The sequence below is a fragment of the Anguilla rostrata genome, chromosome 10 (genome assembly GCF_018555375.3).
Source record: "Anguilla rostrata isolate EN2019 chromosome 10, ASM1855537v3, whole genome shotgun sequence".
NCBI lineage: Eukaryota > Metazoa > Chordata > Actinopteri > Anguilliformes > Anguillidae > Anguilla > Anguilla rostrata.
This window is the reverse complement of record NC_057942.1, coordinates 44458656-44482166: the sequence shown is the minus strand read 5'-3', so window position 1 is coordinate 44482166 and position 23511 is coordinate 44458656. Positions and strand designations below refer to the sequence as shown.

At 40.0% G+C, this 23511-nt stretch overlaps 1 protein-coding gene across 1 annotated transcript; it reads left to right on the top strand.

Moving 5' to 3' along the window:
* The first annotated feature begins 16 nt into the window (after window positions 1–16).
* On the top strand, window positions 17–23051 carry LOC135233646 (ceramide glucosyltransferase-like). The gene is made up of 9 exons (XM_064297425.1): window positions 17–158; window positions 3441–3582; window positions 6631–6733; window positions 8201–8302; window positions 15864–15976; window positions 16373–16551; window positions 17037–17123; window positions 17965–18151; window positions 18536–23051. The coding sequence occupies exons 1-9, from the start codon at window positions 64–66 to the stop codon at window positions 18704–18706; spliced, it is 1179 nt and encodes a 392-aa protein (XP_064153495.1). The 5' UTR covers window positions 17–63; the 3' UTR covers window positions 18707–23051.
* Window positions 23052–23511: the final 460 nt, after the last annotated feature.

Here is a 23511-nt window from a genome sequence, read left to right as displayed (position 1 = left end):
AACGTTGCTAGTTGGGTTTGGGAGAGCAGTGACACTTGTGTGCGGTCCGTTACGTAGATCAGAATGGACATGGCCCTCTTGGAACTTGGACTGGTCGTATTTGGATTCATTCTATTCCTTGTCCTTTGGCTCATGCATTTCATGTCCATCATCTACGTGTAAGTCTCGTCATTTTCGTTTTTAATGAAGCTTCGATGTGTACCTTGCTAACTAAACAGCTACGAGCCTAGCGAGGTTCAGGTAGCTAATGTTGCTAGCACTAACGTAAGGTGAGTGCTTTATGTTATGTGCTGTAGCGTGTGCCCACCAAGATGGATTGCTTTGTATCCGACCAAAATAAGTCACTGTTAGCGACTGATTTTTTGCTAGGTATAGCGAATATCAGATGACTGTAGCTTCACATGATGTGTGTTTGAAGAAACGTTCACTAGCCAAGTTAAATGTTGGTAGCTATGTATTATATTCGGTGTTACAAGGTAAACAGCATACTACCGTAGCAGCAATGTTAAACAGCAGCTCAGTTGGCTAGCTGTTTGTTTTCTTGGTAGATAGATCGCTTGCTTTGTAAATGTGTTAGTACTGGCAAAGTAGTTATGATTAGTTCTTTACCGAATAAGCTTTGTAACGAGCATAGCTGCAGCAGTGTTAGGGCACTGCACCTGCTGAGCCAGCAGTGCCTGGCGGATTCCGTAACATGGGCTGTGTTGTTGAGGAAGTTGTATGTGCTAACTTCTAGCTATGTTGAGGAACTTGTCCCGGAGAACTGACAATTTGAACTGATTTATCAAAAAGTCGTATTGTTTCAGTGACGAAGGAGCAACAATGTCTTATTACATTCGGTAAACGTGAATTAAGCTGTTGCTAACGTTACTAGATTAGTTAAATTAGCAGCTCCTATATTAGCAGCTCTACCTCTAGCCTAAGTTACTCAGTACGCTACAGTTCAGTAGCTACATATGTGAAGCCATTGAGCTATCGCCGCTTTAAAGAGCATGGCGTTAGTCTAACTCCAATGATGTCATATCAAGGTGCAGTAGTACCATCGTCATTTCTCTGACGGAATGCGGGTTTTGGCTATCTGCTCCAATTGTTGACCTTGACTGGATAAAGCTCTATGTTAATTTCAGCCTTATTATCACTGCTGGTTGACGGTTATTAGTAAGATTAGACAGCGGTAAATACGTTGAAAGTTATAAGGTTGTAAACTATATAAGTTATAACGTTGCCTAACAAGTGCGAGATTCCTTTCATTAAACACTATCCACAGGGTCTGCCGATCCCCGTTACTTGGCACAATTAACTCACCTCGTCTGGTTTCTTGTTTCTGAATTAAAGTTGCAGAATTTATTGCGACTTGCGAAGGTTGAGATTCCCTGTTCTAGACACTAAGATTAGAAAAAGGTTTTAAAGTTTAAATTCGTTATCCTGCTGTCACAGTGCAACGGTCCTAGGATACGTAACATTGCTTTTCAGTCACTCACAGTAGCAGACGCTCTTGTCTACAGCAACACACTGAAAAGGAGAACATCACTGTAACTCTCAGGAATACAAAAATGCAATATCAGTGAGCCACAGAGGCCCATTAATAAATAATCAATAAGTGTAATGTTAACGTAATAAACAATTTGTATTATAACTAAAGAAAGTACCACTGGACAGAGAACCTCTTTAGACAGCTATAGCTAACTGTAACAATAGCCTATTCAAAGAGAAAAGGTTATGTAAAGCAGGTGAGAGAACCATGGTGCAGTCTGTAGGGGGAAGACTTCAGTCTGTCAGAATATGGGCCGGGTTTCTGCTGTACCGACTGCAGTGGGGAGCTAATTCCACCACCAGGGGGCAGTAGAGACAGCAGACCTGACCTGGAAGTGCATGTACGTAGGGGGAAGGTGCCAGATGCCCACAGGTGGCAAAACAGTGGGGTCTCTTAGCTGTGTAGGGTCTGATGATATTTTTGTAGATGTAACAGAGCTGTCCCTTTAGCTGCCTGATAGGCTAGCGCCAGGATTATGTTCTGTGAGCTGACATAGGCAGTGAGTGGGGGGGGGGGGGGGGGGGGTGTGGGTGTGGGGTGTGTGACATGGCTAGACATGTGGCCAGAGTCTTGGTGTTCTTTGCCACTTGTGGAGTTCACTAAGTTTGCTCTGTCAGCTGGCTAGTGGCTTTAGGTGTTTGAGTCAGCACACGGCATGGCTGCAGGGAAGTGTATTTTAGTGTACCTATTTTCTTGCTTTGTTGCATTTATGATTTGTGCTTGAAGTTTTGCCAGAATGAAAACATAAATGTTGAAGCAAAATTATTAGACACATTTATGACAATTTAATTAAGCTATTGCAAAGCTTCTGTAGTCGTACTTATTTCCATTGTCTGTGCTTTACACGCAGTACTTCAGTTAGAAGCTCACTGATGCACTGAAGCATGTGCATATTAACAGAAACTCCTCTCACCGCGCATGGAGTGAACCAGACTCCATACACAGCCAGATTACACTTGTATGCCATGTTTGGTAAAATGCTTCATCGCAGGGAAGGGTGAACAATATTTTTGCCATCATTATGTGGGTCAGTGGTCAGAAAGATGAGGATTTCTTCATGTTTTCTCCAAAGATGGAATCGCATCAGAAGGCTCTGTTCAACGGTCCAATATTACAAATGTGGTGCAAAACGTAATCTCTCTAAACGACCATAAAATTTAAATTGCAGTTTGTTTCTGAATCATAACTGGTGATTTGCAGGGTGTATCTTGTGCTGCTCCAAACCTTTACAAGCTTGTCCTCAAATTCACTTTCAGATGGGAAGGGCCAGACCAGTTATTTCTTATGAACAGCAACACCAGTTCCTCAAGCTGACATATGTGCATATTTCTAAAGCAGTCTAAAGCACAGAAATATTCGTGAGATTTTAATGAAGCAACAGAACATTTCTGTAACTGGCTATGTAATTTTTTATTGGCATGACTGACCTTTATAACTATAGTTTCTCTACATATGCAAAATAAATTGGAGTAGTTTTTAATGCTTGTTGTTTACAAGAAACTGTTGTGGTATGGTTCCTGTAATGTAAAAGTAAATTTTTTCACAGCTTTCCTGAAAAATCCATCCTACTTTTAAAAAATATGTGATTGTATCTGGTAAATGAAAGGTGGAATCCTGAAGTTCAGGTTGTAGAACCACCTTGCCAACTCTGTCGCGTAATTCCAGGGCTCCACTGCAGACTCTGTTCTGAAAACATTCTTTCCAGGAAAGTGAATGGAGTCACATTGGCGCCTGTGCTGGTGACTCAGGTGCGAGTTCTCTTCCTTCATTCATGTGTGTGCAGGTTGGCAGGTCAGGTGTGTGTGCAGGTTGGCTGGTCGGGTGTGTGTGCAGGTTGGCAGGTCGGGTGTGTGAGTTCAGCTGTCGCTAATCGCCTTCTCCTCCTTCCTATCCCCTTTTCTCTCAGCCGGCTTCATCTGAACAGGAAAACGACGGACAAGCCGTCGTACAGCAAGCTGGTGGGCGTGTCCCTGCTGAAGCCCCTGAAAGGGGTGGACCCAAACCTCATCAGCAACCTGGAGACCTTCTTTGAGCTGGACTACCCCAAGGTGTGCTGCGTTCAGGCTTTTCAGCTCACTGCTGTTCCAGGGTTAGGGTTCTCCGGCCTGCTCCCTCCCCAGTATGTGTCTGTTTATTGAGCGATTCATTTCCAGGTCCCGCCACTTTCTGTCCATTTGGCTTTATTGCCTAATAATTTCTATCACTTTGTGCGTCCCCTTTGCGGTTTAAAAAAATCACATTCACAAATAAAAAACAAGTGTTTCATGTGGACAAAATGACAATATATTTATTACGAATTATTTATTATAAGTTGAGTGATGCTGAGCTCTTCTGAATAAATTTGCAAGTCAGATTTATTGAATAAACCATCATCTTCGGCCTGTGGCAACTGCTGGTGTTCTGCAAACAGCCCCTTCCTGTCTCAGTCTTGTGATATGGAGGCTGGTATGAAATGTAGTTTTGTTTACTGAATATTAGCCGGTGAGCCGGCTGGCATTATTGTAAAATATCCACTGGATCTAAAGAATGGTTTAGGTTTCAGAATTTTAAAAAAGATTTTTCATTGATGGAGGGATTGATTAGGGTTGATTCATTTTATGTTTAACTTCATGATCATGTTTAACTTCCTGTTTCTTGCCGAACCAGTTGGCGCTGAAGATTTAGATTTTTATTTCTCTTATGAATGATAAAAAAAGTATCGGCTGCCAGCTGCACATTGGAATATGTGTGTGGTGATACCACCTTCCTGTCCGTGTAGAAGATAACTCTCTTTGAAATTGCCTCAGGACTCTTAACCTTACAGTTGATGTCCCAAACCATGCAGCTTGCCATTTCTGTCAACGTTAGCTGAAAACACCCTGCAAGCTCCTTTATACTTGACTAGGCGCCAGTGCTAGAAACAGTGACATCACAAACATATTGCATTTAACTTAGCTAGCCCTTTTGTGGCTAGCTTGCTATGCTACTGTCAACAACAAAAAAAGCACACATTTTATACACACGATAACACTTGGCTACCCGCTTGGTTGTGAGCTAGCTGCACTAGCCACTACTACATACCGTACCGTCTTAGCTAAGTAATTATAGCTGGGGTGTCTAACATTATCTTTTTGCTGGATCTTTGTGGCTAACTCTTACGTTTAGCTAGCTAGATAACTAATTGTGGTATGGGTAGTAACAACCCAGATTGCCCGTGACTCTGGGCCAGATCTACACCGATTCTGGCCCAAAGTCAGCACTTTAAATACGCTTGTTTTTGTTTTTAATTGCTACACAATGACATTGGCACACTACAAAAGCTTGTGTTCCTACTCTCAGATGTTGTTTTGAAAGTCGGCAATGCCTTCCTCTAAGGGGAACTGAAGCTTACCCGTTGGCTGCAGAACAACAGGTAGTGTAAAGGGCCTAATGACTGCCTATGACCCATAAGACCCGCCAACTTCCGTTTTCAACAGAGGAGGTGCTAAATGCGAGGTTTATTTTTAGTTTAACATAACTCAAGTTTAAAATAAGATGGCTGCAATAAAAACTGAAAGGAGTTTTATTGAGGTGCCTGCTCACTAACTCTACCCTAAAGAGAAAAAGGTAAAATTGCACATAGGGAAATGGGAGTGTTGGGAGTGTCTTTGGCTGTGTTTGGCTATGAGCTGGCCTGTTTCTATTGCGCTTTGAACTTTTAATGACAGGAAGCGTATTGTTTGGTACAAAGTTCGTGATTGTGGAACGTGGCTGACTGACTCAGTAGCAGTTTCAGTCATGAGGCTGGGCTCCAGACCCTCTGGGGTAAGGGCTCTGCCTGCAAACGCAGCTCGTCACTGCGAATGGCGAGCAGGCACAGAGGTGACTGGATAACAGAATCTCACAGGGGGGCTGTCCCGTAGCACAGCCCTCCAGAGCCTCTGAATAGCAGTACAGAGTCCTGAACAGGCATGCAGCCGTGTGAAGGCTCGGCCTTCTGTGCTTTTACTCGGCTGCCATTACAGTCGAGTGCCTAATGCTCCTAGTGAATGAGTTAAGCTGTTTGAATGCACTAGGATAAAGCCAACAGCACTCAGCATACTGTTCCCGTCCAATCACTGCAGCCCACTTAAAATTCCCTTCAGCCTTCGCTAATTGGTCTTGGACACAAATTTTTTTAGGTGTTTTTGCTTTTATGTGGGAATATGCTAAAATAGTTTTTTATCTTTTGTCACTCACACGGTTTTTAGCTGTATTTTAAAATGAATTTAAAATTTAAGCTCAGTAGGTTTGTTGCAAATGTCAGTTTGTCTTCTAAATTATTGAATCATGGAAGCAGTGTATTTGCCAAAATGCACAGTAGCCCAATATTCCGTATGCTGAGTCTTAGTGGACTTGCAGTCTGTGCAAGCACACGCATCTTCATCTTCACCCCCCCTGTTTTTAACTGTGGTCTGACAGATGAGACATCATTCGCACCCCTCCCTCCCCTTCAGCAGCTTTTGGACACAAAACTTACTTCCTCCCATCTGAGCGTTCGCCAAACCGCCGTTTCAACCTGAATGAACTTCTTCAGTTATCCGACAACTCCTGGCTTCTGCTGCTGGCTTGATAATCATGTTCTTAAATGCTTTAGCAGTGTAAGTCAGTCAGAATGCTGTGCTTGCGTTTTTATCACCTCGCTGTCCCCCCAGTTCCCCCCATTTCCCCCCACCCCTGTCCCCCCAGTGCCCCCCACCCCTGTCCCCCCAGTTCAGATTGTCTGATTTTTACAGTGACATTTTTTTTCAAAGCTCTTTGAGTATCTGCTCTCACTGCTGGGCATACACCTGCAAAGGTTATTTTTCATCACAAACATTTTTTATGGTTTTAAAATGAGTAACACGCTGACTATCTGGGGTGGGACTGAGAAGAACTTACCACAGTGGGAATAACACAAAAAAAACTTTCAATCGTAATTTAGGGCCTGTGGTGTTCACCCAGCTTTTGGCCCACTTAGACCCAAACATTAGATTATACAATCAGGTCACAGTTGACCTGATTGTATACCTGATTTTTTTTTTTTACAAATCCACTTTTATTTTAATGCAGTGGAAAAAAGGTGGTTAACAATGTGTCGCATTTTCCTTTTTTGACAGTATGAAATCCTCCTCTGTGTCCAAGACCACGACGATCCTGCTGTTGACGTCTGTAAAAAATTACTTGGAAAATATCCCGACGTGGATGCCAGACTGTTTATCGGTGAGCACACATTGCCGTTTGCAAAGCAGTGTTAAACACTTTAAAATACTGAACATGTGGCTTTTCTATTTTACATTCAGGTAATGTGCATGAGTATGATATAAGTGTGCTAGCATAAGGTAGAATAAGTGATTCAGTGGGTGAGTTTAGCAGGCTAGGCTAATACACTGCCGGAACACTCAATCAGCTGGAACTAAATTGCTAAAGCATGTGTTTTGTGTAATAATTATTATCCATAATTAATAATAAATATAATTATCCAAAGACAAACGGAAGGTGTGTTAAGACCGCACAGCTAAGCGAGTATCACATAAAATCAAAAACGAGATTAACCCTTTAATCTCCACTGGCAGTGCTGATGTTTGCTTCCTGTCAGTATTTTGGATGCTTGGTGCTTCAACCTGAAGAATAAAGCTAGTGGAAGTGTTACGCTGAACAGGCCAAACACAAAACCACTCTGCTGAGGTTAATAAATATGTCTGACTCTACACTGGGAGGCATTTGCAATAAAAAAAGGTTCATTTCTGTGCCCAAATTACATATTGATTCGTAGTTTTAAAGTGTATTTTTTAAAGTGTTTGTGTGTAAACACTGGTCTTGCATTTTCCACTTTGTTTTGAATCAGTGTCTCAGTGTCCCTGCTGACAAGAGGACATCTTATGAGCTCTTTCTGATTTACTTTTGCTAAATTTAATTATATCTGTCTGAAATTCATGCAAAAGAATATTGCAGAATACAAATCACCCGAACTTGGAAGGATGGAAAATGACACAAATCAGCGTTGTAATGCAGCAAATGGAAGTCTGCATTGTCCCAGAGAACTGTTTCCCTTTGTAACGTTAAATTTGTTACATTTGTTAAGTCAATGGATAATGGCATACTATGCAAGATTTTTAACTTGAGGTTTTAATGGATTGTTTGTTGCTGTAGCTAGCCAGCTGTTGTAACGGCCCAGATACAGCAAAGTTAAAAGACAAGCCAATAGGGCTTGTTCAACAACCAGTTACCGAAACCTTGTAATCGCTTTTTCTCAATTGCGTCAGCTGAAGTTCGCCAGGGGGTTGAAAAGCTGTGCAGAGTTGGCCTGTTTTCTGTTGGACCTGTACGTTACCTCTCGCCGTGCAGCCAGGGTCGCTAGATGTCTGTTTTTAGACCAAACGTCCGGTTTTTAAATAATTTGTACATGTCCGGTTCACGGTCCCGACCGGACAGTGCAGCCTAATGCCTGGTCCACGTAATTGATGGACGAAATTTACCAGAGGTTACCAATTAATTTGCGTGTCTGTGACTGTCTTATTGGACCTTGTGGTGGTTATTTTTTGAACTAAGCGTATGGACTGATTGTTGTTCAGTATGATTGTCACAGCTGTACTGCTCAGTTATTTATCTGTTAGCTCTGACAAACAGCAGACACACACACATCCACAGAGTGAATTCATTCTGACAGCCTGCCTTTTCCGTTTTTAGGAGGAAGGAAAGTTGGCATCAATCCCAAAATAAACAACCTGATGCCGGGATACGAAGGGGCGAAGTATGACCTGGTGTGGGTGTGCGACAGCGGCATTCGCGGTGAGAACCTGGCTTTCATTTCCTCTCTGACGACATGCGAGCAGAGCTCTTAATGGGAACTTGTTCCTGGCCGTTTGAACAAAGCTACAACAGCTTCTTCTAAATCAGGTCTTTTAAAAAAAAAAAGCTGCTGAACACAGCCGTCAAATTGCCTTTACCCTCAGACTTACCGTTTTCCTAACCCTAACCCTAGTTTGGGCCCTTAATCCTAATTGAAGCCATTGGTAGCTTGGAAAACTTCAGAAAACCCATTTAAAATTGATTAAAAATGAATGTAAATATCATGAAGACAATAATACAAATGCAAAATAATATGTTTCAGGTCTTTTAAAAATATTTTTTTAATTGAAAAAATAATAATATATTGCACATTTTTTAATGGCCATAGGTACCCATGCTACAGTAGAAAATATTTTACTCATTCAAAATCATTAACAAACCTGTGTCCTAACCATTCTTCAAGCTGCTGAACACAGCCGTCAAATTGCCTTTACCCTCAGACTTACCGTTTTCCTAACCCTAACCCTAGTTTGGGCCCTTAACCCTAATTGAAGCCATTGGTAGCTTGGAAAACTTCAGAAAACCCATTTAAAATTGATTAAAAATGAATGTAAATATCATGAAGACAATAATACAAATGAAAAATGATATGTTTCAGGTCTTTTAAAAATATTTTTTTAATTGAAAAAATAATAATATATTGCACATTTTTTAATGGCCATAGGTACCCATGCTACAGTAGAAAATATTTTACTCATTCAAAATCATTAACAAACCTGTGTCCTAACCATTCTTCAAGCTGCTGAACACAGCCGTCAAATTGCCTTTACCCTCAGACTTACCGTTTTCCTAACCCTAACCCTAGTTTGGGCCCTTAACCCTAATTGAAGCCATTGGTAGCTTGGAAAACATCAGACAACCCATTTAAAATTGATTAAAAATTAATGTAAATGTCATGAAGACAATAATACAAATGCAAAATGATATGTTCCAGGTCTTTTAAAAATATTTTTTTTAATGAAAAAATATTAATATATTGCACATTTTTTAATGGCCATAGGTTCCCATGCTACAGTAGAAAATATTTTACTCATTCAAAATCATTAACAAACCTGTGTCCTAACCATTCTTCAAGCTGCTGAACACAGCCGTCAAATTGCCTTTACCCTCAGACTTACCGTTTTCCTAACCCTAACCCTAGTTTGGGCCCTTAACCCTAATTGAAGCCATTGGTAGCTTGGAAAACTCAGAAAAACCATTTAAAATTGATTAAAAATAATGTAAATATCATGAAGACAATAATACAAATGAAAATGATATGTTTCAGGTCTTTTAAAAAATTTTTTTAATTGAAAAAATAATATATTGCACATTTTTTAATGGCCATAGGTACCCATGCTACAGTAGAAATATTTTACTCATTCAAAATCATTAACAAACCTGTGTCCTAACCATTCTTCAAGCTGCTGAACACAGCCGTCAAATTGCCTTTACCCTCAGACTTACCGTTTTCCTAACCCTAACCCTAGTTTGGGCCCTTAACCCTAATTGAAGCCATTGGTAGCTTGGAAAACTCAGACAACCCATTTAAAATTGATTAAAAATTAATGTAAATTCATGAAGACAATAATACAAATGCAAAATGATATGTTTCAGGTCTTTTAAAAATATTTTTTATTGAAAAATATTAATATATTGCACATTTTTTAATGGCCATAGGTACCCATGCTACAGTAGAAAATATTTTACTCATTCAAAATCATTAACAAACCTGTGTCCTAACCATTCTTCAAGCTGCTGAACACAGCCGTCAAATTGCCTTTACCCTCAGACTTACCGTTTTCCTAACCCTAACCCTAGTTTGGGCCCTTAACCCTAATTGAAGCCATTGGTAGCTTGGAAAACTTCAGAAAACCCATTTAAAATTGATTTAAAAATAATGTAAATATCATGAAGACATAATACAAATGAAAAATGATATGTTTCAGGTCTTTTAAAAATATTTTTTAATTGAAAAGATATTAATATATTGCACATTTTTAATGGCCATAGGTACCCATGCTACAGTAGAAAATATTTACTCATTCAAAATCATTAACAAACCTGTGTCCTAACCATTCTTCAAGCTGCTGAACACAGCCGTCAAATTGCCTTTACCCTCAGACTTACCGTTTTCCTAACCCTAACCCTAGTTTGGGCCCTTAACCCTAATTGAAGCCATTGGTAGCTTGGAAAACTTCAGAAAACCCATTTAAAATTGATTAAAAATAATGTAAATATCATGAAGACAATAATACAAATGAAAATGATATGTTCAGGTCTTTTAAAAATATTTTTTTAATTGAAAAAATATAATATATTGCACATTTTTTAATGGCCATAGGTACCCATGCTACAGTAGAAAATATTTTACTCATTCAAAATCATTAACAAACCTGTGTCCTACCATTCTTCAAGCTGCTGAACACAGCCGTCAAATTGCCTTTACCCTCAGACTTACCGTTTCCTAACCCTAACCCTAGTTTGGGCCCTTAACCCTAATTGAAGCCATTGGTAGCTTGGAAAACTTCAGAAAACCCATTTAAAATTGATTAAAAATTAATGTAAATATCATGAAGACAATAATACAAATGCAAAATGATATGTTTCAGGTCTTTTAAAAATATTTTTTCATTGAAAAAATATTAATATATTGCACATTTTTAATGGCCATAGGTACCCATGCTACAGTAGAAAATATTTTACTCATTCAAAATCATTAACAAACCTGTGTCCTAACCATTCTTCAAGCTGCTGAACACAGCCGTCAAATTGCCTTTACCCTCAGACTTACCGTTTTCCTAACCCTAACCCTAGTTTGGGCCCTTAACCCTAATTGAAGCCATTGGTAGCTTGGAAAACTTCAGAAAACCCATTTAAAATTGATTAAAATTAATGTAAATATCATGAAGACAATAATACAAATGAACAACATGATATGTTTAGGTCTTTTAAAATATTTTTTTAATTGAAAAAATATTAATATATTGCACATTTTTAATGGCCATAGGTACCCATGCTACAGTAGAAAATTTTACTCATTCAAAATCATTAACAAACTGTGTCCTAACCATTCTTCAAGCTGCTGAACACAGCCGTCAAATTGCCTTTACCCTCAGACTTACCGTTTCCTAACCCTAACCCTAGTTTGGGCCCTTAACCCTAATTGAAGCCATTGGTAGCTTGGAAAACTTCAGAAAACCCATTTAAAATTGATTAAAATAATGTAAATATCATGAAGACAATAATCAAATGAAAATGATATGTTTCAGGTCTTTTAAAAATATTTTTTAATTGAAAAATATAATATATTGCACATTTTTAATGGCCATAGGTACCCATGCTACAGTAGAAAATATTTTACTCATTCAAAATCATTAACAAACCTGTGTCCTAACCATTCTTCAAGCTGCTGAACACAGCCGTCAAATTGCCTTTACCCTCAGACTTACCGTTTTCCTAACCCTAACCCTAGTTTGGGCCCTTAACCCTAATTGAAGCCATTGGTAGCTTGGAAAACTTCAGAAAACCCATTTAAAATTGATTAAAAATAATGTAAATATCATGAAACAATAATACAAATGAAAATGATATGTTTCAGGTCTTTTAAAAATATTTTTTAATTGAAAAATATAATATATTGCACATTTTTAATGGCCATAGGTACCCATGCTACAGTAGAAAATATTTTACTCATTCAAAATCATTAACAAACCTGTGTCCTAACCATTCTTCAAGCTGCTGAACACAGCCGTCAAATTGCCTTTACCCTCAGACTTACCGTTTTCCTAACCCTAACCCTAGTTTGGGCCCTTAACCCTAATTGAAGCCATTGGTAGCTTGGAAAACTTCAGAAAACCCATTTAAAATTGATTAAAAATTTATGTAAATATCACGAAGACAATAATACAAATGCAAAATGATATGTTTCAGGTCTTTTAAAAAGATTTTTTCCTTGAAAAATTCTTTATATATAGTGCATGTTTAAATAGCCTTAGGTACCCATGCTACAGTAGAAAATATTTTACTCATTCAAAATCATTAACAAACCTGTGTCCTAACCATTCTTCAAGCTGCTGAACACAGCCGTCAAATTGCCTTTACCCTCAGACTTACCGTTTTCCTAACCCTAACCCTAGTTTGGGCCCTTAACCCTAATTGAAGCCATTGGTGGCTTGGAAAACATCAGACAACCCATTTAAAATTGATTAAAAATTAATGTAAATGTCATGAAGACAATAATACAAATGCAAAATGATATGTTCCAGGTCTTTTAAAAATATTTTTTTTAATGAAATAATATTAATATATTGCACATTTTTTAATGGCCATAGGTTCCCATGCTACAGTAGAAAATATTTTACTCATTCAAAATCATTAACAAACCTGTGTCCTAACCATTCTTCAAGCTGCTGAACACAGCCGTCAAATTGCCTTTACCCTCAGACTTACCGTTTTCCTAACCCTAACCCTAGTTTGGGCCCTTAACCCTAATTGAAGCCATTGGTAGCTTGGAAAACTTCAGAAAACCCATTTAAAATTGATTAAAAATTAATGTAAATATCATGAATACAGTAATACAAATGAAAAATGATATGTTTCAGGTCTTTTAAAAATATTTTTTAAATTGAAAAGATATTAATATATTGCACATGTCTTTAATGGCCATAGGTACCCATGCTACAGTAGAAAATATTTTACTCATTCAAAATCATTAAAACCTGTGTCCTAACCATTCTTCAAGCTGCTGAACACAGCCGTCAAATTGCCTTTACCCTCAGACTTACCGTTTTCCTAACCCTAACCCTAGTTTGGGCCCTTAACCCTAATTGAAGCCATTGGTAGCTTGGAAAACTTCAGAAAACCCATTTAAAATTGATTAAAAATGAATGTAAATATCATGAAGACAATAATACAAATGAAAAATGATATGTTTCAGGTCTTTTAAAAATATTTTTTTAATTGAAAAAATATTAATATATTGCACATTTTTTAATGGCCATAGGTACCCATGCTACAGTAGAAAATATTTTACTCATTCAAAATCATTAACAAACCTGTGTCCTAACCATTCTTCAAGCTGCTGAACACAGCCGTCAAATTGCCTTTACCCTCAGACTTACCGTTTTCCTAACCCTAACCCTAGTTTGGGCCCTTAACCCTAATTGAAGCCATTGGTAGCTTGGAAAACTTCAGAAAACCCATTTAAAATTGATTAAAAATTAATGTAAATATCATGAATACAGTAATACAAATGAAAAATGATATGTTTCAGGTCTTTTAACAATATTTTTTAAATTGAAAAGATATTAATATATTGCACATGTCTTTAATGGCCATAGGTACCCATGCTACAGTAGAAAATATTTTACTCATTCAAAATCATTAACAAACCTGTGTCCTAACCATTCTTCAAGCTGCTGAACACAGCCGTCAAATTGCCTTTACCCTCAGACTTACCGTTTTCCTAACCCTAACCCTAGTTTGGGCCCTTAACCCTAATTGAAGCCATTGGTAGCTTGGAAAACTTCAGAAAACCCATTTAAAATTGATTAAAAATGAATGTAAATATCATGAAGACAATAATACAAATGCAAAATGATATGTTTCAGGTCTTTTAAAAAAAATATTTTTTTAATTGAAAAAATAATAATATATTGCACATTTTTTAATGGCCATAGGTTCCCATGCTACAGTAGAAAATATTTTACTCATTCAAAATCATTAACAAACCTGTGTCCTAACCATTCTTCAAGCTGCTGAACACAGCCGTCAAATTGCCTTTACCCTCAGACTTACCGTTTTCCTAACCCTAACCCTAGTTTGGGCCCTTAACCCTAATTGAAGCCATTGGTAGCTTGGAAAACTTCAGAAAACCCATTTAAAATTGATTAAAAATTAATGTAAATGTCATGAAGACAATAATACAAATGCAAAATGATATGTTCCAGGTCTTTTAAAAATATTTTTTTAATGAAAAAATATTAATATATTGCACATTTTTTAATGGCCATAGGTTCCCATGCTACAGTAGAAAATATTTTACTCATTCAAAATCATTAACAAACCTGTGTCCTAACCATTCTTCAAGCTGCTGAACACAGCCGTCAAATTGCCTTTACCCTCAGACTTACCGTTTTCCTAACCCTAACCCTAGTTTGGGCCCTTAACCCTAATTGAAGCCATTGGTAGCTTGGAAAACTTCAGAAAACCCATTTAAAATTGATTAAAAATGAATGTAAATATCATGAATACAGTAATACAAATGAAAAATGATATGTTTCAGGTCTTTTAACAATATTTTTTAAATTGAAAAGATATTAATATATTGAACATGTCTTTAATGGCCATAGGTACCCATGCTACAGTAGAACATATTTTACTCATTCAAAATCATTAACAAACCTGTGTCCTAACCATTCTTCAAGCTGCTGAACACAGCCGTCAAATTGCCTTTACCCTCAGACTTACCGTTTTCCTAACCCTAACCCTAGTTTGGGCCCTTAACCCTAATTGAAGCCATTGGTAGCTTGGAAAACTTCAGAAAACCCATTTAAAATTGATTAAAAATTAATGTAAATATCATGAAGACAATAATACAAATGCAAAATGATATGTTCCAGGTCTTTTAAAAATATTTTTTTAATTGAAAAAATATTAATATATTGCACATTTTTTAATGGCCATAGGTTCCCATGCTACAGTAGAAAATATTTTACTCATTCAAAATCATTAACAAACCTGTGTCCTAACCATTCTTCAAGCTGCTGAACACAGCCGTCAAATTGCCTTTACCCTCAGACTTACCGTTTTCCTAACCCTAACCCTAGTTTGGGCCCTTAACCCTAATCGTTGTTAAATCAGCTGACCTGATTTAACAACAGCTCTCTTTCAGTACTGAGCTTTCTGATATTCATCCAGCTACATTTGTGCTTGTGGTTGTTTGGACTGTGCAAATGCCATTTTAAAAATGTAGAGCAGGCTATTTTGGCCCAACTGTATGTAAAAGTGAATGTTTATCAAACACAGCAGCGGTGTCCAGTCATATCTAAAATGGCCAGTGTGGGTGCATGTTTTTGTTTTAGCCCAGGGCTAAGACTCAACCAGTCATGCAAATCATAAAGACCATGAACTAATCATGCTCTTCAATCGAGACCTTGATAAATAGAATCAGGGGGTTATTTCACAAAACAAAATTACAGAGTTAGCTGGATTACTGAGTTAGCTGGATAATTGCGGGGGTAAAACCCAGAACCCTTCCAAATCTGAAAGTAAAAAGAGCTGTTCACACCCATGGTGTCTTAGTGCTGGGCTAAAACAGCCTGCACCCCCCCCAGGCCCTTTTGGATAAGATTGGACATTTCTGTCTTACAGGTTACATTTTTAAACTTTTATTTCATCATTTGAACCTGTAGAATGTCGTCCTTTGAAAACTGTATTAAGAAACAGTTTATCTAAAACATTCACTCAAGAGTACATGTGGATGTATTCGGCGGTATTAATTTGTCATGTTCTATCGCAGTTAAACCAGACACCCTCACTGATATGACCAATCAGATGACGGAGAAGGTGGGGCTTGTGCATGGCCTCCCGTACGTGGCGGACAGGCAAGGCTTCGCTGCGACGTTAGAACAGGTGATAAACACAGAGAATATATCATATGCATATTTTATACATGTATGTCAGATTAAAGTCAGTTTGTCCTTTTACAGTTTCTTGCGTTCTCTCTTCCAAAGGGTTGATAACGAATGGGGGAAAGGTTTCTAACATCGTGGAAAGTGGTCAATTTAGCAAGACTTAACCAAAAGTAATTACGTAAATTTCGCTTGTTCATTATTTGTTGCAGAACAAGTGTGACTAAAGGGCAAGAATACTGAACTTAGAGAGTACAGTTCTGCAGTAAATGTGCAAGCCTAACTGTGTAGCACGGGGAGAGCCTTCCATTCTGTACATATGACGGTTGTCATCTTTAGCTCACCTGGCCGCCTCTCCGAACCCCCCCCCCCCCGAACTGTGCTCGCTCCCTTCCAGGTGTACTTCGGGACGTCTCACCCCCGCTCCTACATCTCGGCCAACGTGACCGGGTTCAAGTGTGTGACGGGCATGTCCTGCCTGATGAGGAAGGACGTGCTGGACCAGGCCGGCGGGCTCATCGCCTTTGCCCAGTACATCGCCGAAGATTACTTCATGGCCAAGGCCATCGCCGACAGGTGGGCGGAGTCCGGACAGAACAGGCCACGCCCCTGTGCGGTTTACGCTCGCCCATTTCCTCTGTTCCAGGACAGCGCTCCGTTCTGTCACAGCAGGAAGAGCTCAGCTGTAACACGTGTGTTTGTGTTATGGAAGCAGTAACTCCAATATGAAGCATTCCTGTCGGGCAGTTTCTACCACAGCCAGTCAGGAGCTGCTATTCTCTGCTTTTGCCTCCTTTTCATGCATAGCACAGTGTAAATATTCACTACATTTATCAGTAATTAACACATGAAGTAATATCGATGTGCTAGAACTCGGCTTTAGAGATCCTTGTGTAACATTAGTTGCAAGCTTAGGCAATCAATGTGTGTTTAATGTTTTGTATATTGTCTGTATTTTAGGAATGCGTAATCTTGTTAGATTCTCAGTGTGGGGGATTTCAGCTGTCCTGGTACTGTCTTTTGGAAACTAATGATGCGTTTACTGTCTCCCTTTCTGTCAGGGGGTGGAAATTCTCCATGGCAACGCAGGTCGCTATGCAAAATTCGGGATCGTACTCGATCGCTCAGTTCCAGTCCCGCATGATCAGGTACTTGTTTCTGAGAATGACCTCACAGTGCCTGGGTCATTCCTGAGAATGACCTCACTGTGCCTGGGTCATTCCTGAGAATGACCTCACAGTGCCTGGGTCATTCCTGAGAATGACCTCACTGTGCCTGGGTCATTCCTGAGAATGACCTCACATCACCTGTGGTTTTTCAGCGTGTGTGTGTGTTAATCGTAGGTGTGTGTGTTAATCGTGTGTGTGTGTGTTAATCGCGTGTGTGTGTGTTAATCGTGTGTGTGTGTGTTAATCGTAGGTGTGTGTGTTAATCGTAGGTGTGTGTGTTAATCGTAGGTGTGTGTGTTAATCGTAGGTGTGTGTGTTAATCGTAGGTGTGTGTGTTAATCGTAGGTGTGTGTGTTTGGCCTGTGTGTGTGTGTTAATCGTAGGTGTGTGTGTTAATCGTAGGTGTGTGTTTGGCCTGTGTGTGTGTGTTAATCGTAGGTGTGTGTTTGGCCTGTGTGTGTGTTAATCGTAGGTGTGTGTGTTAATCGTAGGTGTGTGTGTTTGGCCTGTGTGTGTGTTAATCGTAGGTGTGTGTGTTAATCGTAGGTGTGTGTGTTTGGCCTGTGTGTGTGTTAATCGTAGGTGTGTGTGTTAATCGTAGGTGTGTGTGTTTGGCCTGTGTGTGTGTTAATCGTAGGTGTGTGTGTTAATCGTAGGTGTGTGTGTTAATCGCGTGTGTGTGTGTTAATCGTAGGTGTGTGTGTTAATCGTAGGTGTGTGTGTTAATCGTAGGTGTGTGTGTTAATCGTAGGTGTGTGTTTGGCCTGTGTGTGTGTTAATCGTAGGTGTGTGTGTTTGGCCTGTGTGTGCCGCTCCCCAGGTGGGCGAAGCTGCGCATTAACATGCTGCCGGGCACGGTGTGCGAGCCCGTGTCCGAGTGCTTCCTGGCGAGCCTGATCATCGGCTGGGCCGCGCACTGCTTCTTCCAGTGGAACGTCCTGGTCTTCTTCCTGTGCCACTGCCTGGCCTGGTTCATCTGCGACTACATCCAGCTGCGAGGCGTCCAGGTGAGCGTCGGGCGGGGCCCACACTGCCACGCCTTTCAGTACCTGGAAATCAGCGTACCCGACACACCACCAGTAAAACAGGATTCGTTCTGAGTAGCGAACAGTAACGCAGATTCCTTGGAGGGGAGCTCAGGAATGACTGTTAAGATGTTCACCAGTTAAGCTTTGTGTGTTCATTGCAAAACTGTTTGCATTGAATGAAGTGGGATTTCTTAATCAGCTGAGTCATAGAACCACAGACTCTGTCTGTTATGCTGTTCTGTACATTTCTGAAGTGGGGCGCTCTGCCCTGTTGTTGGTGGGGCTGTGTGAAATGCTTGTGCATTGGAGAGTTTATTCACCCCAATCCTACCCCATCCCTCCCATACGCACCTTCCCCCCCAGGGTGGACCCCCGCCCTTCTCCAAGCTGGACTACGCCGTGGCCTGGTTCATCAGGGAGTCCATGAGCCTCCGCATCTTCCTGTCCGCACTGTGGGATCCCACCATCAGCTGGAGGACAGGCCGCTATCGACTACGCTGTGGCGGCACGGCCGAGGAGATCCTGGACGTATGACCCCTGGGGGCCAAAGACTTCACACAGAGAGCCTGGACGTATGACCCCTGGGGGCCAAAGACCTCACACAGAGAGCCTGGACGTATGACCCCTGGGGGCCAAAGACTTCACACAGAGAGCCTGGACGTATGACCCCTGGGGGCCAAAGACTTCACACAGAGAGGAAACCCGTATGACCCCTAGGGGCCAAAGACTTCACACAGAGAGGAAACCATGGAAACGGAAAATGAGCTGGAGCATCGAGTGACAGTGCTTTCGGAGAGAAAAGGCGTGACAGTTCCAACCGGTTTCAGGAAGAAAAATTCAACCTCAGTCTCGAACTTGAATTAATGCAAAGCAAGGTTCTTGTTTTTTATTATTTTATTATTTTCTTTTTTAAAGAACTGCACTCCTTTTTCCCAGAAGATGCCTCAGCTCCTCCTTCCTCCGTGCCCAGTTATTGTGTCATGAGGAAGGAGGAGTGGAGAAATGTGTGAGAACGTGAGAGGTAATATCTGATTTCGGTTTTTTTAAAAATAAAAATTGGGAGCCATCCTGAAGATGGCCAAAGTGTATGTAACTTATACCACAGAACTGCAGGTAACAGTGTGTGGAGTGGGCATGTGGCCATTCACTGCACTGCATTTTATATGCAGTTAATCAGATAACTTGCCTATTATGCTATCTGCATGTTGTTTTGGCCTATGTATTAAAAATGAAACATTTGATGATGTTTACGATCACACAAGACTCACATATTTATAGTTATATCTAGTTCTGTTATATTGCTATTTGAATGCAGTGTAATTATACTCTCCTGAACATGGTGTTGCCTTGACTACCAAAATTAAATGAGCAGATCTGGTAGGGCCCCCTAGTATTGGTGAGATAATTTAAGGTGTTAATTCTCGTTAAGCTTGTTATGACGGCACGTGTTGGGCAGTCGTTTCTCAAGCTTCAGGAGTTACAGTTTCCCTCCTGAAGTGCTCCAGTTTTTGTCAGTGTCCGTCTGGGTGAATTTTGTAGTTATCTTCAAGCTCCAGATTTAACAAGGCTGCAGTATTGTAAGACTTTCCTATAGTATTAAAAAGATATTTTTTTATTTTGCACCAATATCCCACTTGAGCAATTTGCTACTTACTTTGATGCGTTTAAGTTTAAGGTATGTTCATAGACTAGCATAGTTATATAGGCAACAGCACAAAATGATGCCCCTCTCTCGTGTGGTTCAGTTCCTGCTGCAGAGGGTGGGGGTTTCATTTTGGGGTTATGCCACTGTGTCCAGAGTTATGTAGACGACCATTTGACTTACACATCTGACTGTCTTTCGGGTTGCGCAAATACTAGTAAAACAAGAAAACGCCCTGTTTGGATGACCCGTGAGAGTGAATCAGTTCAAATAAAAACCCATAAGCCCATGTTGATTTTTATTACCTGAATCTGGCACAGCAGCATTTATACGCTGTGGTGTGTACAAAATAATTCACCACTGGCTCAGGCATTAATAGAAACATAATTGAGCCGCATTAATATGATTTTTCAAGGTTAATTTTTCATGGCCTCAGGAACCCCGATTTGATATCTTTTGAAATGTAAGCCAGTTACAACATTCTCTTCTCTACTGTGGTTTCACCTTCCCTGGGAATTTCAATTTACGAATTTGCCTTCAAATCATTTTTAGTTCCATGTTCTAACATGGAAAGCAACATTATAAAAATAAAACTCCTGGCTTGCAATGGAAAGGTATTATTAAAGATTTTCCCAAATTAGTGCCACAGGAGCACTTGAATGTTTTAATGAAAGGTTTGAATAATTTTCTCCAATAGTTTTGCAAAGAAAGTGGACCCGAACAAGGTTGCGCATCCCAAAAAACAAAACTGGATGATCATTTCAGCAAAACATATTTTTCTTTGAGAGTATTTATTGTATCGCTCGGTTAACCACAATGTAAGTGTTACAGAATCCAGTCCTATGAATGCCAAAGGTATTGTGGTTCTCATTGGACGGCAGAGTGTTTCTGATCTTTTTCAATGTTCAACAGTGTTTTTAAACAACGCTGATTTCTCAACGATGTTTGGATGGAACATGGGAACAGTTTTTTATGATTGCTCTTCTCTCTTTTTAATTGCTGCCAGGAATTTCTGAGAGGGGACTCTTATTTTGAAGTGCTACAGTCCTGTGTGCGTCATGGCCGACTCCTGCACTGTACTGCTTGCTAGCAAGCCGCCAAACCGCTAATATAAATGTTGTTCTGACCGCGTCTGACATGTCGTCTCCCTTTCGCTTGCCTGACACTGGCCCTGTAGTCCTGTCAACACAAGCTGTTTAATGCTCACAGAAGTTCATGGCCTTGCAGCTTCTGTGTTTCATTCAGAATCTTGCATCAAACGATCCATGTCAGGCTATATTGTGTGGAATAATTTAACAATACAAAACTTGTGTGTGATAAATATGTCAGGCTAGCTGCCCCGTTTGGACCAGTAAACCTGCACCCCTGACCCCCCCTTGGGTTTCGTTATGTTTCCAGAGAAAAGCGCTCCTCTTTGTGGGTTCTGGCTGCTGCAGTCGAGCCGAATTCGACGGTCAAATCGCCTTTAAGCTCAGATTCTGGTCTTCCTGAGAGTATCCAGGAGCACAGCGACAGGTGACTGGAGACGCAGAGCTGAAGGTCAAGTGGGGAGAGAGGGAACAGAAAACAGAGGAGGAACAGGAACAGGGAGCTTTGCCATAGAGAGCACAGGTGTGAACCACCACTGTATTTGTTTGTGGAACAAAAAATGAAACATTTCTGCATTTTGCTTTGGTTCTTGTAACTTGCAGTACCTTTAACCTTTTTGAAAGTTATTTTCCTAAAAAAAGGAAAAAGCAGTTTGCTTCAGTAAGAATTACAAACGAACGTTGGGCTGCATGTGAATAACTCGTGAGCAGCACCGTTACCAGTCCACGCTGCTATATCGCAGGGTGGGTGGGGGGCATACGGTTCTTTTTTCCCAGCTGTAGGGGCAGTTTTTTGACGGCCAAACCCAGACCTTCAGCCTTCCTTGCCAGTCGCTGTCTCGCTTCGCAAATATTTTGTTAGAAGGCTTGTTGAGAGGGTGTCTAAAACGCACTGTTAATTTAATTTAAAAGACCTGTGTTTTTACGTAGGAATGTATTGTATGTGTGGATATATGTGTTTCTGTATGTGTACGCATCTGGGCATAAATGTGCCATGGGGTTTTCCCATACACCCTGTAATTACTGCCTTTTTTATCATCACAATACAACACGATTGTGTGTTTGCTCTGTCCAGTGGAGAGAGAGGTCATTGTTTGTGTTGTTTTTAGTGTTTATCGATGTTGCGGTAGGCTGATGTGGATTAGACCCTGTGTAGACCTGAACACCTGTGCTCCTGTACACAGGCTCACCTGTGGGCCTGCAGGTCTTTACAACCCCAGTGTTTACCTTTCCTCAGCCTGAGACCGTCAGACCAGCACGTCTTACTGATGCCCCAGGGCCTGAATTTAGCACCTGCTTTATCCCGAATACTGAAGAGAGAAGCACACATTCCCCTTCCAACAGTTTATTACAGTATGCACTGAAGTTTCTGAAGCTGACTTCAAATTATGACATCTAAAAATATAAACACAGGCAAAACAGACTGGCTTCAACACGCTATTCGCTGTTAAGGAAATGAGCAAACTAGTGGGGCCTGCATGTAGCCTGTCCTGTACCTGGGTTTTGGGTTCGCTCCTGCAGTGGGTCTACATGCAGGTAGTATGTCAGCTCTCCTTAACAGCTTCTCCCAGCTCCTCCTGTTTTCCTTTGACTGTCTTTAATTGTTCAGTACATTTCATTTACCCCAGTCTGGATTTATGATGTATGTACTTGAAATATCACTGTTAGACCATTGTTAGAGGGTGTCGTATATTTCTGGATGTTCTCGTGAACCACAGTGTTATTGCTGAAATCACTATGAGGTGCCATCTGAAAAATATGATCTTATGGCCCCAGATGGGGAAAACGGGTGAGCTATGTGCCACTCAGTGTTTTCTGTGAATGTTTTCTATGAATCTTTTCTGCAGTATGTTGTATAGTTGCTGGTTGTTTTTTATCACATGTACAGTATATTTATGAAGTTTGGTTGATGTCATTGTAGACACTGCTGAGCAAAGCCTAATTTATTTTCTAAATGGAGGTATTTGCTTATGATGCTGTTAGCGGTGTTAAAACAAGGATGGACAAACTTTTAACTGTTCAGTCATCCATTTTGATTATGTCGATAGTGTTGTCTATTATGTATTGTACTCTGATGCTAAAAATGTAATTTACAGCTGAAAACTGGCATTACAGAAAAAAGAGCTTTGTTAAAAGCATTTGTCAAGTCCTGGTTCTTCCTTTATTATTATTATTATTTTATTATTATTATTATTATTATTGTAGTAGTAGTAGTTTAATTATTTAGTATATATTTTTCATATTATATTTCAACTCAAACTTGTATATTTCCTTGTTTTCTTGATTCCACTGACCATTGCATTTAATCCCATGTCCTTTTGTTTGTTTCCTGTATTCAGGCAGGTAGGGGATGCAGTTAAAATATGCAATTATCCCTTATCAAAAACATGCGCATATATTATGGCACAAAAACCCCAAGTTAAGTCCACATTCTGAGAAAGATTTAAGATATCATATACTGGTCTTGCAGATAAAGAACAGTCTTTTAAAAGTCTCTTTCAGGACACGCTTTTTAAAGAGTCATCAGGAAGTAAAACCTTTGCCCTGGAATCTCTGTGTGGAGAATGTGGAGACTGGTATCACTTCCTCTCCTGAAACCACTCCAGTGC

What these genes read in the sequence shown, in the direction of transcription:
- LOC135233646 (XM_064297425.1), top strand. Translation starts at nt 64, where the DNA reads ATGGACATGGCCCTCTTGGAACTTGGACTGGTCGTATTTGGATTCATT. An exon ending in TTCATGTCCATCATCTACGT is followed by an intron (nt 159 to 3,440) that starts GTAAGTCTCGTC and finishes CTTTTCTCTCAG; the next exon opens with CCGGCTTCATCTGAACAGGA. An exon ending in GCCAAGGCCATCGCCGACAG is followed by an intron (nt 16,552 to 17,036) that starts GTGGGCGGAGTC and finishes CCTTTCTGTCAG; the next exon opens with GGGGTGGAAATTCTCCATGG.